At 36.0% G+C, this 23528-nt stretch overlaps 2 protein-coding genes and 2 pseudogenes across 3 annotated transcripts in view; 2 read left to right on the top strand and 2 right to left on the bottom strand.

Moving 5' to 3' along the window:
- Positions 1-293: 293 nt before the first annotated feature.
- LOC120141383 lies at positions 294-3901 on the top strand (annotated as a pseudogene).
- A 50-nt stretch (positions 3902-3951) lies between these two features.
- On the bottom strand, positions 3952-5169 carry LOC120141382 (annotated as a pseudogene).
- Positions 5170-5965: 796 nt separating this feature from the next.
- LOC120141389 (ankyrin repeat-containing protein BDA1-like) lies at positions 5966-7547 on the top strand. Of its 2 annotated transcripts, XM_039156281.1 has the most exons (3): positions 5966-6578; positions 6674-6918; positions 6949-7547. In XM_039156281.1, exons 1-3 carry the CDS (start codon positions 6000-6002, stop codon positions 7526-7528), a joined length of 1404 nt encoding a protein of 467 aa, XP_039012212.1. In that variant the 5' UTR covers positions 5966-5999; the 3' UTR covers positions 7529-7547. The 2 variants fall into 2 exon arrangements, with proteins under 2 accessions (XP_039012212.1, XP_039012211.1); XM_039156280.1 differs by having other exon boundaries at positions 6674-7547.
- A 2821-nt stretch (positions 7548-10368) lies between these two features.
- The window catches only part of LOC120141401 (serine/threonine-protein kinase tricornered-like), a 31264-nt gene continuing 18104 nt past the window's right edge, over positions 10369-23528 (bottom strand). The window contains exons 3-15 of the mRNA XM_039156286.1: positions 14403-14556; positions 13743-13917; positions 13496-13579; positions 13074-13315; positions 12695-12938; positions 12466-12545; positions 12129-12213; positions 11880-12011; positions 11681-11794; positions 11509-11556; positions 11140-11224; positions 11006-11053; positions 10369-10875 (exon numbers count right to left, since the gene is read on the bottom strand). Coding sequence (XP_039012217.1) covers positions 10784-10875; positions 11006-11053; positions 11140-11224; positions 11509-11556; positions 11681-11794; positions 11880-12011; positions 12129-12213; positions 12466-12545; positions 12695-12938; positions 13074-13315; positions 13496-13579; positions 13743-13917; positions 14403-14545 — 1572 coding nt within the window. The 5' untranslated portion in view covers positions 14546-14556 and the 3' untranslated portion in view covers positions 10369-10783. The remainder of the gene's footprint in view (positions 10876-11005; positions 11054-11139; positions 11225-11508; positions 11557-11680; positions 11795-11879; positions 12012-12128; positions 12214-12465; positions 12546-12694; positions 12939-13073; positions 13316-13495; positions 13580-13742; positions 13918-14402; positions 14557-23528) is intronic.

The raw sequence follows: 23528 nt of genomic DNA, 5'->3' as shown, positions 1-23528 counted from the left end.
GACACGTAAATAAAAAAACTTTAAACACTAGTTAAAAAAAATTATAATGTGAACACATAATTTGGTATTAAGTCAACTAAAAAAGGATGTCAAACTTCAGGACTAAAAGTTTCTGTATCCTCTTATTTGATAGTAATCGAGCTTATAGGCACATGGGCCAAGCCGGGGGTGAGAATCACGGACTCTTCCTCCCTTTATCAAATCTGCTTAATTGAAAACTCCAAATTTCTTTAAAAAATCCGCTAACATTCACGTACTCCTCTCTCTGTATCACTTTCCTTGCAGAGAGAAACTGGTCACAGTCAAATGCTCTGTTTAACTTAAAGAAGAAGACCCCATTCAAGCAAAATCTTCCCTTCCTTTTCCCTCCGTTTCCTCTATATTTTCCTTCTCTGCTTCTCTACCCCACACTCTCAAACAAACAAAAAAAAGGGATTGGGTTATGGACGGCGGTGCTTCCTACAACCCACGTACAGTCGAAGAAGTATTTCGAGATTTCAAGGGTCGTCGAGCTGCCATGATTAAAGCTCTCACTCTTGGTATTACCCCTCGGACCTTTTTTTTCATTGTTTTTTGAAATTCCTACTCTTGGTCTTACTCGTTTGTCATCTTCTTAACCACCCGTTCTTGGTTTTCATCTTTTAAAGTTTGCTTTTTTTACTTATTTACTTTTCTGGGGTTGGTTTTGTTTGCAGATGTTGAAGAGTTTTACAAGCAGTGCGATCCAGGTACTGGGTTTTTTCTTTTTATATACTTGGTTTTCGTTTTGTTGAAATGATTTATCTGGAGAATTGAAGTTCGAAATTTTTATTTTCGTTGTATTTTCTTTTTTATAAATTAAATTGAAAAATTCGGACTTTATTGTGAAATGGAATGAAACTTTCAGTGCATGCAATAGTATTTGCAACTCTAGCTTTTGTTGCTTTTTAATTCTCATGTCATGAAGAAAAAATTTCCAGTTCTTAAACACCCTTTCTATGATTAGTTTGAACTTTACTTTCTAAGATTTTTTTTTTTGATAGAAGTTGGAGGTCTCATTAAAAACTCCCTTCGTATTCTTCCACATACTTAGAAGTATGTTGAAGAACAAGGAAGGGAGAAAAGAGTGCCTCATATTTTATTAAATAATACTAAGTACATGAGGTAACACCAAACCCACATACGGGAATAAACACCAATACAACCCATATCACCTAGAAATCTTACATCGTCAACCAAAAAGCCCCTAAATCACCTCAAGATGTAAGATAACATAACAACAACAAAAAACCAACAATTACAACCACAAACTTAAAAACGCCTCTGAATACAGCAGCCGAACAATCACAACCCAATTGGAGGATCAAGATCTAAAGAAATATCGCAATCTTCAGGAACCCAAGAATTAGGTTTGAAGGAAGGATCAACTTCATGCACCAAGATTTTGAATAAATGATCCCCGACCTTCAACTCCAACAACTCATTAATTCTCACTTGAGCGTTTGTGAGTATTTGGATTTTAGCCCGATCAAAAGACGAAGGGAACTCACAACTGTTATCGATTGCTATTAACTTGCCCCACTTAGTAGCTATGTTTTTGAAAGTATCCCAATTCCAAGCGTGAAAAGGAATACCTTCGCAAACTAGCCAAACGCGCCGGCTCTCCACCACAAGGCTCTCAGACCAAGTTTCCACTCTGGAAAACCATTCTGCAAGAGTTTCTAACTTTTCATCCTTCACGCATCTCAACGAATTAGAATCTTCAAAAACCATTAGAACTACATTTCCAGCAGCTCTCATAAGCGTGAAACCCGCTAGTCCTTTGGCTTGTATTTGGTTAGCAAGATTACCAATCTTGATAAAGTTCTTGCACCACCCCACAAGACAGTTAGACAACACATGAAGTTTATCTGCGTCCACAACACCCTCAACTTCACAGTGTTTAATTGTCGGAAAAACTTCCAGCCCCGACTTACTATGAACAACTTTCGAGGACTTTCGCCCACTTTACTTTCTAAGATAAGAATGATTTGTTTGAACTAAGAGGGGTCTAGGTAGTCTAGATTAATTTTCAACTTTTTGTTGTTATTTCTCAGGAGTTCTTTTTACAAATGTAGATTCTTTTGGTTTCTTTTGCTTATTTAAGCTCATTATTAGTTGGTTATTGGTTTGTTATATGGATTTGATTTGGATTAGTAGTGTGTTTATCGTTTTGTCTCGTTCGGTTACAAATGCAGGAAATGCAACCGAGTTATTAAAATTTTAAAATTTTGGTTACAGAGAGGGAGAACCTTTGCCTCTATGGATATCCCAGTGAGCAATGGGAGGTGAATTTACCTGCTGAAGAGGTGCCTCCTGAGCTTCCAGAGCCCGCGCTGGGTATTAATTTTGCCAGAGATGGGATGCAGGAAAAGGATTGGTTGTCTTTGGTTGCCGTACACAGTGACGCGTGGTTACTTGCCGTGGCTTTCTACTTTGGTGCTAGATTTGGATTCAATAAAGCTGATAGGTAATTTTCTCGTTGCCCCAAGTGTCGTATCCCGTTTTGGCTTTATATACCGTTATAGATGTAAATAAACCAAGTTACTAGTAGACATGCAACGGCTCATCCAAATAATTGCTTCGAGTATCTTGCAGTTTTGGTGTTTTGTTATCAATTTCATTAGCATTTTTTATACTAATTATGTGCTTATATGAAAATTTCTTGGTTGACTTGTTTCTTTCGTAAACAGATCTTCACTTTAAGGTAAAATTTATTACATTATCTAAACTTGTTTAACTTGTCTATAATTTTCCATTTATTTCGGGAAGCCCCATTAATTAGTTTGAAAGCTAGGTGTTCTGTGTACAATGTATGATTGGTCTGATTGTTAAGTACAGGCCTTAGAGTGAAGTGCTTACAGTGTCTGTGGACATGATACGAGCTAGGCCTTGCATGAATTAGCATGCTTCAAATGGGACACTGTGTATCAGATTTGCATTTTGCTGTAACTAGTCCATGTTTTCTTCTGCAATAATACCGGTCTTCCAACAATATTCGAAGTTGTGACAGGAGTGGCTAAGAAACAGACAAAGGAAAATTCGTCAGTTTCAAATCATAGTAGCAACAAATCTAAATCAAACTCTAAGGTATGGGACATTTTTTCTTTTGCTTAGCTGTTCCGTTAAATGCTAATCTGTTTAAATTTTAGGGTTAAGGTTGGTTGAGGTGTGTGAAAACATTATTCTCACAGTTTGAAGGGTGTATGGAGTTAATTTTATCATCGGTTGTGGATTTTCTTTATCAAAATCTAGATACCACAATGCGTTGTGTCCGGAAAATGGCACGGCTTCCATTTGTGAGACCAAAAATAGAAAGAAAATCATTAGAAGTCCAATCTAGCAAACCCTAGGGAAGAGGACCTTATAAATTATATTTTTATTTCCCTTTTATGTTCGAAAATATGCAGCGAGGTTCTGAGTGTCAGCCCAAGTATTCGAAGGTGGTGGTGGAAAAGGATGAGGGTGAAGATGGTATGGAAGAGGAAGATGATGAGGAGCACGGAGAGACGTTATGTGGGGCTTGTGGAGAGAATTATGCAGCTGATGAATTCTGGATCTGCTGTGATATCTGCGAGAAATGGTTCCATGGGAAGTGCGTTAAGATTACACCGGCAAGGGCCGAGCATATTAAGCAGTACAAATGCCCATCGTGCAGCAACAAGAGAGTGCGGCCTTGACGATGGTTGCTCGTGGCTCATTTGATGTGAATTCGGATGTTATGGACTTTCTAACTGTCTAGTAGGTGGAGTAGTCAAGTTTGTTTGTAGTAAATGTGCCCTTTAATGTAGGAGACCTGTGTTTACTTGGAATATGTAGGTCGTGAACTAGCTGTTTGATTTGATTATAAAATTGTATATTTTATAATCATTTCTTTCTGCAATTGGAAGGAGAGACTTAATTTTATGTTTGAATCTTCTGTATATTATTATTACATAATGAGATGAAGAAAATAAAAGGAAGAAAAACTGCTAGATATGCCTTGTACATTAATATGCAGGTGATGCTCATCATTACCAAGCCGAAAGAAGAAAAGAATTTACAATTAGTAACCCCTTTACTAAGCAAACTGGTTAAAACCCTCAATGTCTCTTTTTATGTCATTGAGGGCTATTGGGCCTTAGTCGAAAATCGATTCAAGAACTCATATGTAGTGATCATGGTTGTTGCAGAGATGGCCATTGATGGCTTGATGCCCAGTGTGGCCCCAATCCTCTGTAATAAGCTGCCAATCAACATTCTTGCACTAAATTTCACATTGTCTGCAGAACATTTGATGGTTTTCTTACCCCATACCCTTCGCTATCCAGTACCTGTAATCTGGTCTTAATGGTGTCAATTGGCATGGTGATCAAAGCCGAAGTGCCACTAGCCATGGCTGCACTTAGCCCTTGGACCGCCACCAAGGCCTTCGAATTAGGCCTAAAACCACCAATCTCCTCTTTCTTACACAAGTAAACCAATACCGCTCCAAATGAGCTTGTGTGCAACAGTACCTTGTAAGACGCCAACCAAAGTGCATAAGCCAAAATCGAGATCCCAAATCCCCTATATAGTCCTTTAGGACCATCTGCATGTAGAATTTCCTTAAACGAATCAAGACCATTCCTATATCTACAAAAAATCACATTGGGATTTACATTTTTGCTACCATGGATATCATTGTATCCTTAAACCATAAGTCTTTGGTCAATTGGGCTCCAAACCAATTGTGCTGCCATAGCTGAACTCAAACCAGAAGCTGCATTAGCCATAGCGGTTATTGTAGTATCTGAAAACCCTTACCTAACAGTTGCAGTGTCAACACTATTCTTGGTAATCTCAAGGGCTCCCATGTAAAGTGCTCTAGCTGGGATTGTTCCCATCAAAGAGATACAAAAACCCTTACAGAATCTTTTAAGTCCTTCATATTTCATGATGGAGAAAGACCTTTTAAAGCAAGAAACTTGAGTGGATGAAACTTGAGTGGATGAAACTTGTTGCCTAGTTTTCAGCACTACTATGGGGGTAAAGAGCACCCGATACACCTGAAAAGAAAGCTGCACCAAGAAAAAAAGAACTTAGATTTATTAAGCATATGCCAATCTGTATCCACTGAATACTGATATATATCTCTGACACTGAATCATCCTCGGCTGCACTTAAGTTCATTTTCACCACCTTTGTAAGCTGTTCAGCTCAACCGTGTAAAATCAGATTCCTTTTCTGTTATCCTTTCACCAAAATTAATCACAAACAAACTCAGCTCTTAGCATGAGAGTGAAGAAGAATACCAAAAGGCAACGAAAATTGGAAATTCACTGTGCTTTTAGTATTCTAGAATTTGGACAAAAAAGTTAGGAACTTTAAGCAGAAAATAACAGGAAAATTTATGACTTTCTAGCTTCTACTAGCTGTAAAACCAGAAACAAAAAAGGGGGTTTTGTTGTTTTTTCTTTTCTTCTTCCTTTTGTGGCGGCCGAATCGTCTTTATCCACTGTTGAATCCAAATAACTAGTAACTTTTGGGTACCTTTTCAAATATAGAATTGGTCAAAGTTGAGTAAGATTCAAAGATGAAAAAAATATTGCACAGTGCTGGGATTAAACCCAGTATTTCCATGTATACAGTGTGAAACCTTTAATAATCAATGGAAATGTTTTCAGATCAATCAAATTTCCCCACCTGTTTCTTTAAAATATATAAAAGTTTGTGTTAAAACGATCTAAGATTCAACCATGTTGAGTTTAGAAATCGTCAAATGCTGCAATCTTTTGATTTTGCCATAGATAATCCCTTCACTGCTTGTTGTGCACTTGTGCTCAACTGCTCATTAAAAATGTTTCGTAGTCAACTTGAGCTCCTTTTATAAAATTATAAACCCATTCAACGGTTTTGCGGAAATCACCGTGAAAGTCAGTTTTCCATCACATTGGGCTTGAAAATTCTTTCATCTGCGGCTATTTAAGCTATCATCTGCAGCTTCGAACACATGACAAAAAATGGCGGCAACATTGGAAAACAAGCTTTATGAAGCAGCCGAAGAAGGGAACGTAACGGTTTTGTTAGAATTAATCCGACAAGATCGGTTGCTTCTCGACCGCGTGCTCGTTAATTACGCCGTCGAGACTCCTTTACATGTTGCAGCCATGCTTGGACATACAGATTTCGTCAAGGAGATTATACAGAGAAAGCCAGAGTTCACCAAAGAAGCGGATTCAAAGGGTTCATCGCCTCTTCACTTGGCGTCGGCTAAAGGGTATGTTGAGATAGTTAAAGCGTTACTGCTGGTGAGCCCTGACATGTGTCTGGCTGTTGATAAAGAAGAAAGGAATCCTCTTCATCTTGCAGCCATGAAAGGCCAGGTTGGAGTTTTGAAGGAACTAGTCCGTGTTAGACCGCAGGCGGCTCGGGTTCCGGTGGCGTCGGGAGAAACCGTATTGCATTTGTGTGTCAAGTATGGACAATTTGAGGCTTTAAGGCTATTGGTTGAAGTAATGAAAGACCATGAAATTGTGAATGCTAAAGATGAGTATGGCATGTCTATATTGCACCTAGCGGTTGCTTACAAGCAAATTGAGGTATGGATTGGACTGGATCGCCATAATGTATCAGTTCTAACCCTTTCTATTGCTCTTGATATTAATCAGATGTGCATACTGGTAAAAATTTGCAGATAATGAAATTCTTGCTTTCCGTTACTGGCATCGAAGTAAACGGTCTCAATGCATACGGTTTAACAGCATTAGATGTTCTTGCACAGAGTAGGAGAGGATTGAAAGACTTTGAGATGGCCGAATCCCTTCGAGACGCCGGTGCTCTAAAAGCAGCGGAAATTTATAATTCGGGGCCTCGAACGGTTCGATTGAGGACTGAGACAACACCTCTGTTTGCTCGAGATGTTCCAACCAACCAACCAGCAAAAGAATACCACTGGGTGGAAAAGACTTTCAAGAAGGAAGATTGGCTCACAAGGAAACGAGATTCATTGATGGTGGTGGCATCACTTATGGCAACGATGTCTTTCCAAGCTGGACTAACCCCTCCTGGTGGTCTATGGCAAGATGGTTTGATACAAGCGCCCCAAGGCAACAACATCACCAATGGAACACACGAGGCGGGAACATCGATATCAGCGTATCGAAACCAGAGCTATTACGGTCAGTACCTTGCTGCAAACACGATAAGTTTCATCGCATCGATGAGCATCATCTTGTTGCTGATCACGGGGTTGCCTTTCAAGCGAAGGTTCTTCATGTGGATTTTGACGGTGATCATGTGGGTTGCCATCTCAGCCATGGCGTTTACATACAGAATATCACTTCTGGTTTTCACCCCAAAGGCACAGGAACTAAATGTCACTCGGATACTCGACTACGCTCTCGTGGTGTGGCTTTCGGTGATGGCTCTTCTTCTTCTAGCTCACACCGTTCGCCTCACTGTTAATATTTTCCAGAAAGTTGACCATGTGGTAGGGACGAAGAGAGGGCCATCGCCAACCTTATCCTACACAAATAATTTCGATATCTAATCATCATAACTATATCAGTTTGTATGTTTATTGTTTATTTCATTTTTTTTCAATTCATCTATATATGTATATGGAAGTTGCAGACCTTCTTCCTCTGGTTACTGATGAACAACCAATCTCTGTAAACCATCAAACTGAGGAGTCTTCTAGTTGTAAAACAACAAATAAATCATAACCCAAGTGTTCATACCCAAACTACAAATTCCACCAAGAACACGTCAACAGATCCCCCTCAAGCTTCCAAAAAACGTTCCAGCTCATCTCCAAGTAATGCTTCCCCTCCTCAGGTCACTCGCCATCAAGCAAAGAACCCACAGTGGTCCCTCCACTGAGCCCCAAAGTTCACATCGGATTCAACACCATGCAAGTAAGATCAGATACAAAATCACGAGAGGGCAAAATATTGCCATGTTTTAGATTCAAAGTGAGATTTTCCTCGAGTGGTAAAGAAATGAGTTACTATTTTAGGTTTTAGGGATAATCATGCTTAGGTCACTCCAATTTTGCCAGGTTTTTCCACTTTGGTCAGTGCTGCCTTGTTTTTTGTTGTTTTCATATTTCGAATCTGATGCTCTTATTTCCTTACTTTTTATTTTAGTCACTTGCTGATGGCTTTATTTGTTCACATAATATTCGATTCGATCTTGTGGTGACCCGATTTGGGGTATGACCCACATTATTATGATCCGGACCCTTTATTATTTTGTCTACTAACTTTCTAACTCCTAACTACTAACCACTAATTTTTTATTTGTTATATTCGAATCATCGTACGATCGCGCAGTCACCCGTCCTGGGAACTATCCACGTTATTACGATCTGGGTTAAGACGCTAACATTACTAACCGCTAACTTCTAACTTTTATTTTATTTTTAGTTCTAACACTGCTAACTACTAACATTTATTTTTTTTTATTTTTAACGTCACTAACCGCTAACTTTTATTTTTTACATTTGAACCATTGATGGCCTTGGGTGACCCTCCCCAGGGTACAACTCGCCTTATTATAGTAGGGGTTAAAAATATATAGTTATTATTTTTAATGTGTTCAAAATAGGGCTATAAACGAGTCAAGTTTGAGTATTGTTAAGTTCGACTCGACTCAAAAACTCTAAAATGAAGTTCAACTCAGCTTGAAAACTCGTGAGCCTAAAATTTTCAAGCTCAACTCAAACTCGAAATCATGAATTGAAGCTCGTAAAAGCTCGAAATGAAAAAAAAAACTTAAACTTAATTATATTGAATCTCAAAGTCAAAGTCAAACTTGAACCTTAAATACATGAAAATTTTATACCGTATTTTTTTAAAAAAAACAACACATAAATGTTAATTTTATTGATAATTTAATATTTTGAAAAATAAAATCTTAATATTTTCATTATAACATAAATGATAAAATAATATAAAATATATTTTAACATCAATTAAAATATATTAATATTACTTAATTTATAAAATATAATTTATTATATATTAAATAAAATCAATATATTTTAAGCAGCAATAACTCAAATTCTAATGAAAGTTTTTGGGATTTCGGTGACTAAAATGAAAGTATCCTAAAATTCAATGACTATCAATATAGTTTATCCTAATAAATGTGGTTTAAGGTTTGGCCTGGGCCTGGCCACTCCTTGGAAGTAGAATTTGTCGAATTAGTTGCGGAGTTACTATAAAGAAAGGGGTGTGAGTTTGACACTTAAATATTTTTAAGGTTTAATGTGAAAATTGTCCGAATGTTGTAGTGTAATTTTTTCGGTTAATATAAATATCTGATGTTATTATTTTAAGTGTTTAATAAGTGAAAACAGTTAAAATTTTATATTTAATCTATTAAATGTGTATTGAATTTTATATCCATAAATTAAATTTAATACATGTGGGCTAGAAAATTAACACAAATTAATGACATTATTCTGCCACTAATTAATGACCTATTAGTTTATTGAATTTTCTTCACTTATAGATACGAGTGAATGAAAGCATCAAAACACACTAAAGCACTCAATAATACATCTTGCAACTTGTTTCACAGGGCTTCCAATGGCAGCTAAATTTTCTCATCATCTTCTTGGAGCAATCCTTATGTTGTTCGTGTTGCATCCTTTTGCAGCGAAGTCGAGACCTATCAAATTCGAATCTTTCGAGAATCTTAAAGAAACCTAGAAAGGAGATGATGTGTATGGGATTAATCAAGTGAAGCCTCGGAGACTACGGCTATTATCCTCAAGGCATCATTCAAATGGATGATCGATTCGATGATGCTTTAGAGTCTGCTCTCAAAACATACCAACAATTTTACCGTCTAGACGTGACCGGTAAGATCGATCCTAGTACAATCAAAGTTATGTCGGCCCTCGTTGCGGTGTCCCCGACATCAACCTTGAACGAACCTCAAACTACGTCCTCAACAAATGGAACAACACATGGAGCACGTCCCGCCTCACCTACAATTTCCTGTCCAATTCTTGTCGAGTGGCTAATCTTCAAAACCTGAAGGCCAGCATCGCTAGGCGTTCGATACATGGAGAAAGGCTTCTAATTTCAAGTTCAGACATACGACAGCTGACGTCGACCCGATATTGGGGTCAGGTTCTTTTGACGAGATCATGGGGATGGAAATCCATTCGACGGGCCACCAGTTTTAGGCCGCTCTAGAAATGTTTTGGCACATGCTACTTATCCAGGTTTTAGGGGCATGAATCTTCACTTTGAGGATTAAAAAGATTAAGCTTTCATGTTCATACTGAAATCTACTTATTTCAATAAAAAGTTGGGATGGCATTAAATCATACAACAAAATAATAAGGATTAAGGAAAATTTTACCGAGAAATATTGTATCAGCAAAACATTTGTTTCCTCGCAGTTAATTCCTAGTTTCCGGTAAATATAAGTTTGCACACAACAATAAGGGGAGCATCTTTGCTCCCAAAATGGCTATGGAGTTTCTCAAGAGTCATAAATTTAGAGCAGAAACTGCCACTAGAGAAGGCAAATTTTGGCACAGCCAACCTGGGCAGCCAGTGCATCCACAACTCTCATCTAAAGTCTAACACAGCCTTTTTGGCTAAGAGTTTCCCTTGTCCTACCACACCGGTTTTTCAAATCTTTCTTAAATATTACTGTACATTTTGTGATTCCGATAATCAGACGGCAGCCACTCCACAAGAACTGCAGGTCTTGGGAGGGTTACCAAACTCAACACAAGCAGAAACATCCCCATATATAAGGGGTTTATTAGGCTTTGGGTACTTTATGACAACATGGGATCACCTGCCGATGCAAGCATCTGCATATCTGTTTCCTCGGCCGATCGCCTAGTAGGATAACCTAGGTCGGAATCACCTGCATTTGTTGATAAGCTTAATCTATCAGAATGAAGAAAGAGAAATATCATATATATGACTACAATAACGTTGGGGACTTGATGATGAAAGACGAAAAGATAGAAGAGAAAGGGCCATTAGTCCATTACTGTATATAGAATCAACAGGTGGCTGTTCCATTGATGGATTGTTGAAATCTGCACACAGTTTATAGAGGTGATGTCAAGTTTTCTCTTTTAAGTGGAGCAGAAAAATCTCGACGTCGACAACACAAATTGCATACCAAAACCATGGCGTAGCCCTTTGACAGCATCAAAGTTCTTGTATGTATAGCCAACAAAACTTAAATCTTTGGGAGTTGAAAACATCTGCATAAACCAGGGGGGCAAAATAAATAAAACTTTAACAAGTATAATGTGTTTGCGGGAACTAGCAACTCGTGGAAGAATGAGTCGAGATATAAATATAACGAGAAAAAATGTTGATTTTCATGGAAAAAAAATGCATATATTTCTCCAATCAATGTATTTGTTTTTGTAACAAGGTGTTAGCACTTTCAGAAGAGAGAAATTGAAAGAAGAATTCATTTTTTTTCGTAAATTACCATGTCTTAACAAAAAAGGAAAGGAATAGAGTTCCATTTGTTACAGACCTTCCGTGCGGATCCCGAGCCAGGTCTTGCCGATGCTGGAGGATCCAACTGGTGATAATTCATCAACAAATAGTCAGATTAAAACAAATCTTTAATTTCACTAAGAAACATTTATGAAGAAAGCGATTAAGTACTTCGAATACGCAAAAGTAAAGTAGAGTTCAAGTTATACTTCATCAAACTTCATAAAATTTTGAGTATCTAACTCCCCATTCACTTCAGGTTTAAATGCAGCCTCCATCTCATATAGCTTATCCCATACAATGTCCTTGAACCAAGGATGAGCCTGACAAAATTACATGTCAACAACCATAGGGAAGCAGAAATAGTCGGCGGAAAAGAAGCGATGTTTCAATTGATCATAATCTTACTTTAATTTGATTTGCCCCTCCAGTACCCAATCTGTGCTCGACATCGCATAGCAATCTACATATAAGATCCTTTGCCTCGTGACTTATCTTTGAAACTTCAGGAAATCTTAGGTGATTCCTCCAACGCACAATCTGACAGTAATCGACGACCAAAATGTCAGGGAAAAAAATCTCCATCAAGTAATAGTAATAACAGTGCACCAAAGGTCAACTGGAGCAGAGAAAAATAAAGCAGACAGAAGCATGTACCTTCCTGCATGTGGTAATTGGATCATCAGAAAAGAATGGCGGGTATCCGATTAGCATTTCATACAGTATTGCTCCTAATGACCACCTAAAATAAGTCAAAAGAAAAGGCTGCATTATTTTTATTAAGAGAAATTCACAGAGAAACCGCAGTTAGTTTCAGCAATTAGTTAGCTCCCACTATTGAAGTTGTTGCAAGAAAAACGATATATGGTGTACAGCTAGAAAAGCAGAACAGATATGCATCATGCATGAAGGTGAAGCAAAAAAACGGAGAACAAATTGTAGATCCAATTGCAATCATGAGAAAGAAAGTGAACAGAAAATAAATATAACTAACCAGTCGCATTCCATGCCGTATCCTTTCTTCAGTAACACTTCAGGAGCTATGTAGTCAGGTGTTCCCACAGTTGAAAATGCCTTCATAGTAAAACAAAAAAGATGGCAAAAATTGCTAGAATACTAGAAATGTTTTCAGCCACTATAACAATGTTTATTATAGATTCATGTCATCTGGAACGTACACTAAGAACTCCGCATTAACAACTGTGAAGTAAGTGCATACGTACCAACTTTCTTCTGTTCATTTGCCAATGCTGAAGCTGCTCACGAGGGCTCCTCCAATTGCTTTTCTCGTTGGCGTCAGGAATACATCCATCGACATCCATTGGTTCTGTTATATTTTCATCATCCAGCGGCTTATTCTCATGGATTGCTGGTAAATTCATGCAATCAATAGGCTTACAAAGGCCAAAATCTGATAACTTCATGTGACCATTTTTGTCCAGAAGAAGGTTGTCAGGTTTGATGTCTCTGAAAAGAAAGTGAATGTAAAGAAATAAGATGGGGTAAACAGTAACTTGAACAATTATGAACAGGAATTACCATATCACCTCGCTTCAAAATGAATTAATCAGACAACATAGTAGTGCAAGCTAAAATATTAACCTGTGAATGTAATTATGTTTGTGAATAGACTCGATGGCCAAGATACTTTGAGCAATGTAAAACCTAGCCACATTCTCAGTTAAGGTATCCTCCCTCATCAGCAGAGTCATCATATCACCACCAGGAAGATATTCCATGATCAAATACAAGTATTCAGCATCCTGAAACGAATAATAAAGTTTTACAATGAAGTGGCTTGCTACTTCTGCCAGCAAGTTCCTCTCAGCTCTAACATGTTCGACCTATTGAGCCAAATACAACAAATTCGAGTTAGTTTTAAAATCAAGGGATAAAAAGTAGAGAGTGACTGAAAACTTTAAGACCAAGAAGCATAATATAGAGGCAGAGGGTTAAAAAGGTTCCACTATTCTCAATTCTAACTTTAGAGGTAACAATTAAATGAACAATAATTTGCATGTTACCTGCCCTCTCTTAAGCATTTCTGATTTCTTCAACTTTTTCATTGCATAAATATTTCCAGATTTCTTCTCTCGGCACAGCCGAACCTGCAGAAGAAGTATGAGCAATAAAATAATCCAAGAAGCCAATGCATGAATGGTGATATACATAAAAAGCAGAAAACAACAATTTCAAATAAAAGGAACTATGGAGGCACATATGTCAGAAAAAACCAATAGTTTGACATAAAACAAGCATTAGCATTCTAACCTCACCAAAGGCTCCTCTGCCGATAATAGTCAAAGGATCAAAATCATTAACACAAATTTTGTGCCTTTTAAGTCTAATAAACTCTGTCTCTTTTCTCTCCAAATCCTTTATCAGATTGATTTGTTCCTCCTTGGGCACATCTGAAGAAGCTAACTTTCTCTCCAAGACCCATCGTCTGCAATGATGAACGTAATTATGTTATTAACTTGAACTTAACACCATCAATTCCAAGCACAGAACAGTAAAATACAAACAAACACACACACACAAAAAAAAACTTTCTTGAGTAGATACTTTGAAATCCCAATTTCCAAAAAAAAACACCCCTGATTTGGGGGAAGCAGCTTCAATTATTCCTATTCAATGCTTCACATCCTAACAAAGAAACCTAATTTAACACTGGTCCAGTAACAGTAAAGAATGGAACTAAGCCACATACCAAAACAAGCACCAAGCTCAGCAGCTCGAAATCAAAAAATAGATTTTTTTTAAGAATTAATTGAAGTTAGGTTCAGCGCTTCAGTTGACTAGAAAGTTCATTGATTCCACCAAATATTAACTAATCTAACATTCAAAGCTCCTATCTTTACTTTTTAGAATTTCTCAGCAACCAAACAAAGATCATAAATAATAAAATAAAAGAAGAAGCAAAAACGATACCTTTCTTTGCGTTCTTGGATGTTCTTCATCTGAGCTCTATAGTGATTCTCGATAAACTGTTTGGCCGCCGCCACCTTCTCCATCGTCAAGCTTGACCCTAGCACCTCCTCTGCTCCAGTCACTTCTTCATCTATGCCCTCCATTTCCTCTCTCTCTAAAACCTCTCCTTCACACTCTCTCTCTCTATAAATATTTCCTCCTCTAAAAACTCACTTGGAAGGAAAAATCAAAACTTTTTTCATTGACTGTGCACCAGAAGAGATGATGAAGAGAAAAACTGAGTTCCCCTTCAGTGATCTTCCTCTTTATCATCTACCTCCAGTACTTATACCAAAGCAAAACAGTCGACGTGGAGGTCTTTCAGCGCTTCTTTGAAGGCGGGTTCAGGGTGGGATGGTGAGATTGGGAGCAGCAGAGTTTGAGTTTTTTTATATATATATGATTAAACAATAAGTTTAGTGTTGTCAACTTAGGATTGGGCGAACTCTCACGCGCGGTACCCAACACGTGACTAACATTCGTACAGTGGAAATTATATTTGTCTTTATACAAAATTTTGTTTAAGTATCATAAAAAATTAAGAAAACTTTACCTTCTGTTCAAGATTTTAATTTAATTTTAATTATAATAAGAATGTATATAACTTGCAAATATCGAGGAATTATGAAGGAAATAATAAATAATATTTGAATATGAATAAATTTTTGGGACAAGATTGCTGCAAGGGATCCTATGGAGAGTGTCATTCACTTGCCCAAAATACGACGTGGGCTTTGTCTATTTTTATTCCTTTTAATTCTACGGTCAGTGATTGGCTGTCTTTCGCTGTTTAAGCCAAAAAGTAAGTGAGGGCTGATCTGTTCTCTTAATTCTCACACATAAATTTATTCTCCATGTATAGGTGTTTTAAATATTTAAACTTTTTTACCAAAGTATTTATTTAATATTTTATTTTATAATATTTTAAGATTAATTTATTACATTAATTAAAAATTTATATTTAATGCAAAAATCAAATGATATTAATGGGTGAAAGAATTATTGTTATTACAACATATATTATCACTTCGTTTTTATTTAATTAAGATGTAATCATCATAAGTTAATTGTCGTTAACTAGGTGATATGATATTTTAGTATAATTACACATTTGATCATGTTATTTGCATATTTTTAAATTTAGTCCTATTTTAGAAATTAAAATAAATTTAATCATTCAATCGAATAATATCACTGGCCACGAACATCATTCGATTGGATGATTAAATTTATTCTCATTACTTAGAAACATGACTAAATTAAGAGAAAGTGAAATATCAGGATAAAATGTGTAATTGTATCAAAATATTTAATAACAGTTAACTCATAGTGATCGTATATTATTTAATAAAAACGAAAATGACCTGGTTAATGACGATTTTCAGGATCATATTTTAATTATATCAAAATATTTAACAATAGGTTAACATTGGTTAGCTCAAAAATTATGTGATAACGTTTTTAACTTCATATATTTAAATTTACAAAAAAAAATTAGACACCACTTTAGAGAAATAATATAATTTGAGTTTTTTTATATATATTTAGTCTTTAGAAAATAATAATAATAATTTAATGGATTATCTTACGATAAAACTCGAGGAAAATGAAAGTTTTGCATTTGTGAAAAATACGCCCTATAGCAAAGATTTAGAATTAACCCAAATATTATCCTAAAAATTAATAGCATGCATGATGTAAAAGGTTATGAGCAATGGCATCTCTAGCATCCATGGAACTCACCGATCTCAAATCAACTTCACCCGGCAACTCATCATCTTCATCATCAACAACAAACTCAGATCCGCATTCACACTCAATCCCATCACCTCTCTTTTCACAAATATTATGCAAAACACAACAAGCTCCAACTACAACACTCAAATCCTGCAACTTTAAATCACTCCTCTTCTGCAAAAGCTCCATCTCCCTTTCAATCTCATCATCGCTTCTTTACCAACCCTCTGAATCTCGCTAATCTTCTCGTTAAACACATGTTGCGCCCATGTTAACCCTCGTCGATTGTAAGGGACCAAAACCCAGTCCATTAATGGGTACCCTTTGCTCCCCACCACCCAAACTCCATTCAAACACCCACCGTTTGCTCTTTCGTGTAAAGCTGATTTTTGCAGCACTTGGTCGTCGTTCATCGATCCCGGCCACCCGATGCAAACGTCGGTGAAAATCCCATTATGGTCGACTACGCCTTGTACTGTTATTGTGTAAGATGTTTTCCCGTTCTTTTCCGTTTGTTTTCTGTTGAAATACGCCGCCGCCGATGGCGTCGGTGGTGGTGCCGCCGGAATATGGGTTGTGTGCATTGACCCGACGACGTTTGGTATCCACGAGATGGTTTCGAACTCTTGTTTTGTTTTCCGTAACGAGTTCGCATCCGGCCATCGTAAATACTTCGGCATCAAAACGGTGCGTATCGCCGAACAGACCTCGATGACCGATTCACGGCACCTCGGGATTGATAAACCGAACCGTTTCGAGACGAGTCGAAACGGTTCGCCCACGGCCAACCGAAAGATGCAAACCGCCACTCGCTGCTTAACGGTGACGTCTTTTTCGTCGGGGATGAAAGCGTTCAGCTCGGAGCAAATGAGCTCGAATGTCGACTTGCTCATCCTAAACGCCTTCTTGAATTCAACTTCCGGGTAATCGGGTCCGTTACACTCATCCCACCATAACAGCTGATCCGACCCGGATTTGGTTTCCGTCCCAATAAAGGGGGCCTCCGTGGAGCTGGAAATCTTCCGCCTTATACGGTCGTCGGTGTGAAATCCCGGCACGGTCCGAGTTTTTCTCTTGTGGATTGAATCCGAAATGGGTTTCTCATCGTTGAAACAACTTTCTTCTTCGTCGGGAAAACTCTGTTTTCGTCGCCGATTATAAATATCGACGTCATTATCCATTCTCTTCTAAAAAAAAGGAATGAAGAGGAGGAGAAAAAAGAAGAGGGTGTTTGAGTTGCAGAAATGAGTGCTGGATTCAAGGAGAAACACCCTTTTGAATGGCCGAAATCAGAGAGAAAATCATTGGATAAAAAGGTGTGAAAAGGTTAAGTGTGTGTGAACACAAAGAGATGAAGTTGACATTTGATAAGACATGATTTGTCACGTAGGCATATGCCTACGGAAATAGGGTAGACAATGTTTATAAAATGGAATAATAGCCTATACAACTTGGAGTTGTAAACAATTTTATATTTTTTAATTGTAGTTTCGATTAAGATTTTATCTCTTAATAAGGATTTTTAATTTAAACATAATAAAATATTTACTATTTAAACTAATTTATTAATGTAAATAATTTTATATTTTATTTGAATTTAATATCCAATTTCAACTAATAAAAAAAATTATTGTTGGTCAATGAAAATAAAGGGTTTGGTTTTTTTCCTTTTAGGATACAAAGATCAAATTTTATAGATAATAAAAATAATAGAAGAAATTTAGCGACAAGTTTTGAATATAATTTAAGAAGAATTCAAACCTTGTAGCTATACTTATAAAAGCACTAGTGTCTGAGGCAAAGGCTGAAGCTGGAACCCATCAGAACAGTAAAATAAATAATAAAAAAACGTGACAAGGTGTGAACGCAGCCATAGTGAGAATAAAATAATAATAATCTTTTAATTATTTTATACTGCGTATCTCTTTCTCTATTAAGAAAAGTATTATTCAGGTATTATATATATATATATATATATATATTAGGTAAAACTACTTCAAATATCACTCATCTTTAGGTTCGGGCTAATTTATGCCAACAACGTTTTAATTTTACTAATTTTAACACTAACGTTTAAGTTTAACTGCAATTATGTCACTCCTCCATTAATGGCTTAACGGAATGATGACTTGACACCCTCACCATAACAACGTCGTTTTGGCATGACTGTATTGATACTAAAAACCTCAAAACAAAGTTGTTTTGTTTGAAAAAATTTAGTAAATAATATAATTAAAGGAATTTGAACCCATAACCTTTGAAATAAAGGTTAATACTTAACCATTATGCCAAATTAAATTTTTTTAATATAATTATATAAACATAATATACATCTAGTGGTATTTGAAGTAGTTTACCCTAATTTTTAAGTATACTCATTATAGTTTATTTTATTATAATATATATTATATTCGAAGTATGATAATTTTATCATGATGAAAACTATTAATATCAAATTGTTTACTTTTGAATGCACATAATAAATTTTATTTGACTTATTTCAAATATTTTTAAGCACTTAAATATATATAATTTGATTATCAATCCAAAAAATAAACTTTTAATATATTGATCTTAATTGCACTAATTAGAAAAATGTTATTAACCACTTAATTATAAAGTTTACATAATAATCTGGAACTTTCAAGAAACTAATATAATTAAACTTAAAAATCATTATGCAAATTTCCAAAATAAAAGGAGCATAAATTAGACCTCATTTTACACAATTTCGGTTCATGGACTCAATTGCACATTTTGTAAAATTGGGCAGAAAACATATTCCAAATAGCACACTATTTTCGACTTAAAACACAAGATTAACCCTCCTAATGACCGGAAAATTAAACCTAATCACACATTAAAATTAAATTAGAATCATTAAAACAACATAAGAATTCAAGATTTTCATGTTATTTAATATACTTTAAACACAAACACTATTGATGTCACTTCTATTATTGACTCCAAATGAGCATTTAGAGCATGCTTCCTAGGGAATTAAATCAATAACACAAGTTCAATGTATCAAACTGTTCAAATATATTATGTTATTGACTCCCTAATTTTTTTGGGATTCTTAGAAATTTAAGAGTTTTTTTAGATTTTCTGGAATTTAAGGTGTTTTTTTTAAGAATTTTAATAATTTCATGGATTTTTTAGAAAGTAACTTTTGGAATGCTGACTCATGTTATGTATATTATGTTTATAGAATTATATCAAAAAATTTAAGTTGCATAATGATTAAGTATTAACCTATGAGTTCAAATCCCTTTAAATGCATTATTTACTAAAATTTCTCAAATAAAACTACGCCATTTTGAGGTTTTTTAGCACCAACACAAACATGCCAAAACGACGTCGTTTTGGTGAGGGAACCACGTCAGCAACGTCACGGGTTGGAGGTGCCATGTCATCGTGTCGTTAAGCCATTAACGACGGAGTGTCATAATTGCAGTTAAACTTAACCGTTAGCGTTAAAATTGACAAAATTGAAACGTTGATGGCATAAACAAGCCCGAGCCTAAAGGTGAGTGGTATTTGAAATAGTTTACCCTATATTTTAATAATGTTATAAATATTTTATTTCTTATTGATTTATTCCGATAAATCCAAAAAGACCCGTTAATAAAATCACTTAAATCTATTTCTATTTTTTAATAATACATTATAATCTAATTCACTAAAATATATGCATCAAATATAAACCTTAATTAATTGTGATATCAATGGGCAATTCGTCATTTTATTATATAGTGTAAATAAGTACATATAGATATATACAAAAATAAAAGAAAAAATGTATGAAAATATAAATATAACATAATATTAAAATTTAAATGTATAAAAATTACCGTGAATACGATTAATCTAATGAATGCCTCTTCTTTTCGAATAATCTAAAATGGTTGTCCCTTGTTCCCATATGTAATGGGGTAAGGGGAGGTAAGATAGTAGGTTGCCCCCAACAGTAGGTTGAGAGCAACTTCCGTAGGAGACCTCCGAATTATGAAAAACCCTCCATGGGACTTGATCCCACGACCTCAAGTTTAAGAACCTTGTGCTCTACCAACTGAGCTGGATGATCATTTTTTCTTTTCGAATAATCTCAGCACCTTAAAATCTTATGACACATGGTATACCTTAGAGCTATCAACTATGAAAGAGTTAGTTCCACTTTCAACGTTGAAAAACAAGATTGCTTATGGTTTCATAAGCACAGAGCCACAAAGAAGATTCATCCATTGTAGAAGTCAGTTGGACGGGAGATTCTAACGTGTGATAGTTGCATTACAAGATAAATTTTAAGGCCATAAGGGAAAAACGACGTTGAATCAGAAATTTCATGACATACTTCATCTTCACGTCCTTGAATTCTACGTTTCTTCTGTTTTTGCAATAGTCTTCCTCGTTCAGCCTCGCTAAACAACTGTAAATCTCCATCAGCTTTAGCTATGCGCTCAGCTCTGGCTTCATATCTGACACCCTTTTTCTTACGGATAGCTTTTCTACCTTTGGTTGGTCATCATCAGAACTTTCATCATTGGATCTGGTGTAGATTTACAGAACCAAAAAGGTTTCAGTTATATAAGCAGAAGGAAAAGGCAACAATCCATTTTGTATATTGAATAAGCAGGAGGCAGCAGAAAGAGGTGACAATGTTAGAAAAGAAGCAACAACAAAACTAAGATGAAAATACGTCAAGTTCGTTGCGATAGTCGAAGTTCGCTTTGCAATTTATTCCAAATTCGTTGCGATAGTCCAAGTTCGCGTTGCGATAGTCAAAGTTCGCGTTGCGATTTATTCCAAGTTCGTTGCGATAGTCCAAAATCGCAACGACTGGTAGTATTGTATTTGTTTCTTAAGAATTTTCTCTAAAAAGATAGTATTCGCGCGGATGTGTCGAAGACACGTATTACCACGAACACGACCACGACCCGAGACGAGACGAGACGAACGGCGGCGGCGGCACGCGAGAGTCCCCCTTGTTCTCTATCACTCAACAAGGAAGTGGGAAAGACAAGCCTTAAATACCATTCCCAATAGTATTTCAATACTATGTGGGATTGAGCATTACTAACACTTGTTCCCAATACTATGTGGGATTGAGCCTTAAATAGTGATATTATTTGTGAATTATAGTTAATGACTTTAGTATTTGTATGAAAAGTATTTGTGGTTCGTTTAGTTTTCATGCAATTCTAATTTATTTTCAATAGATTGTAATTGCACGATAACAATTTTTGTTATTCTCGCGAGTGATGCAATTTTTTTTTGAATGTTTTGTTTAAAATTGCAATAATCGCGATTGATTGTAGATTGACTTTTAATTATGACATATTTAATCGTATAATACTAATGCAATTGGTTGCTGATTCAGTTGTTTTAAGGTGCATGATTGTTAATTATTTCCTGAATAATCACATAGTATTGGAAACAAGTGTTGGTAATGCTCAATCCCACATAGTATTGGAAACACTATTGGGAATGGTATTTAAGGCTTGGCTTTCCCACTTCCTTGTTGAGTGATAGAGAACAAGGGGGACTCTCGCGCGCCGCCGCCGCCGCCGTCCGTCTTGTCTCGGGTCATCTCGAGTCGTGGTCGTGGTAATACGTGTATTCGACACGTCCGCACGAATACTATCTTTTTAGAGAAAATTCTTAAGAAACAAATGCAATACCACCGGTCGTTGTAATTTTGGACTATCGCAACGAACTTGGAATAAATCGCAACGCGAACTTCGACTATCGCAACGAATTTGGAATAAATCGCAACGCGAACTTCGACTATCGCAACGAATTTGGAATAAATCGCAACGCGAACTTCGACTATCGCAACGAATTTGGAATAAATTGCAACGCGAACTTCGACTATCGCAACAAATTTCAAATAAATCGCAACGCGAACTTCGACTATTGCAACGCGAACTTGGACTATCGCAATGCGAATATGTAAATCGCAATGCGATAGTCGAAGTTCGCGTTGCGAATCTGGAAACTCATTTGCGATACCGGAGATCGCGTTGCGAATTATCGATCGCATTGCGATTTAGTTGGTCATTTTGGCAAATCCAAAAAAAATTGGTTAAAATCGTATATTATAAGACATTTTTTGTCACTGATGTTATTTTCTCATAAAAAAATACCTCATATTATTATGTTTTAGAATAGAAACTATATATATATATAATTCTAATCTAACTAATTAACTGCTAGTTAATTACAAGTGAAACAGAAAATTAACAAACTCTAACTTCTAACCCTCTCCCTCAAATTGGTGGGTAGAAAATATTTTTTACCCCCAACTTGAATACAAGATACTCATGTTGTTTTACTCTTAGAGCCTTAGTAAATATGTATGCTAACTACTCTGATGTAAATAAGTCTCCCAATAAGCCTGTGGTAAATACTCTTGTCAGCTAATAACTCATCAACTTCATTACTTTCTTTTGTGCACAGCTCATCATACTCTGTTGTATTAAGCTTAGGATTTTATTCAAGGGGAGTCTTTGCTGGTTTTAACCACTTACTCATGTTTTCTCAATCAATTCAAGAACATAGTTGCGCTGATTAATTAAGATCCCTTTTTTGATCTCATAATCTCAAGATCTAAAAAATATTTCAACTCACCAAGGTCTTTCATTCTAAACTTCTTGTTCAAAAGACTCTTTAAATCGTCAATCAAAATAATGTCATTCCAAGGTCTTATCTTTTTCATTGTGAACAAATAATAATCAAATTTGTTTTGTTCATAACCAACACCTAAATGAGCCTCAATTAACTTCAAATTCAATTGCCTAGATGCTTGTTTCAAACCATAAAGAGATTTTTGCAGTATGCATACCGTATTATCCCCCTGACTATAAAATCCAGGAGGAAGTTCCATATACACCTTTTCTCAATCAATTCAAGAACATATTTGCATTGATTAATTAAGATCCCTTCTTTTGATCTCATAATCTCAAGACCTAAAAAATATTTCAACTCTCCAAGGTCTTTCATTCTAAACTTCTTGTTCAAAAGACTCTTTAAATCGTCAATCAAAACACTATCATTGCCAGTAATCGACATCAACATAAATCAACAAGATGGCAATCTTCTTATCTTTTTTCATTGTGAACAAATAATAATCAAATTTGTTTTGTTCATAACCAGCACCTAAAAGAGCATCAGTTAACTTCAAATTCCATTGCCTAGATGCTTGTTTCAAACCATAAAGAGATTTTTGCAACCTACATACCTTATTCTCCCCCCGACTGCAAAATCCAGGAGGAAGTTCCATATACACCTTTTCTCAATCAATTTAAGAACATATTTACGTTGATTAATTAAGATCCCTTCTTTTGATCT

Source organism: Hibiscus syriacus, unplaced genomic scaffold (genome assembly GCF_006381635.1).
Source record: "Hibiscus syriacus cultivar Baekdansim isolate YM2019G1 unplaced genomic scaffold, ASM638163v2 tig00110799_pilon, whole genome shotgun sequence".
Lineage (NCBI taxonomy): Eukaryota > Viridiplantae > Streptophyta > Magnoliopsida > Malvales > Malvaceae > Hibiscus > Hibiscus syriacus.
Note: the sequence above shows the minus strand (reverse complement) of the source record. Positions and strands in the feature narration are given on the sequence as shown.

Excerpts from the sequence above, each read along its gene's own strand:
- LOC120141389 (XM_039156280.1), top strand. The coding sequence starts at position 6,000 with ATGGCGGCAACATTGGAAAACAAGCTTTATGAAGCAGCCGAAGAAGGG. Across the intron at positions 6,579-6,673 it reads TTGCTTACAAGCAAATTGAG|ATAATGAAATTCTTGCTTTC; the intron begins GTATGGATTGGA and ends AAAAATTTGCAG.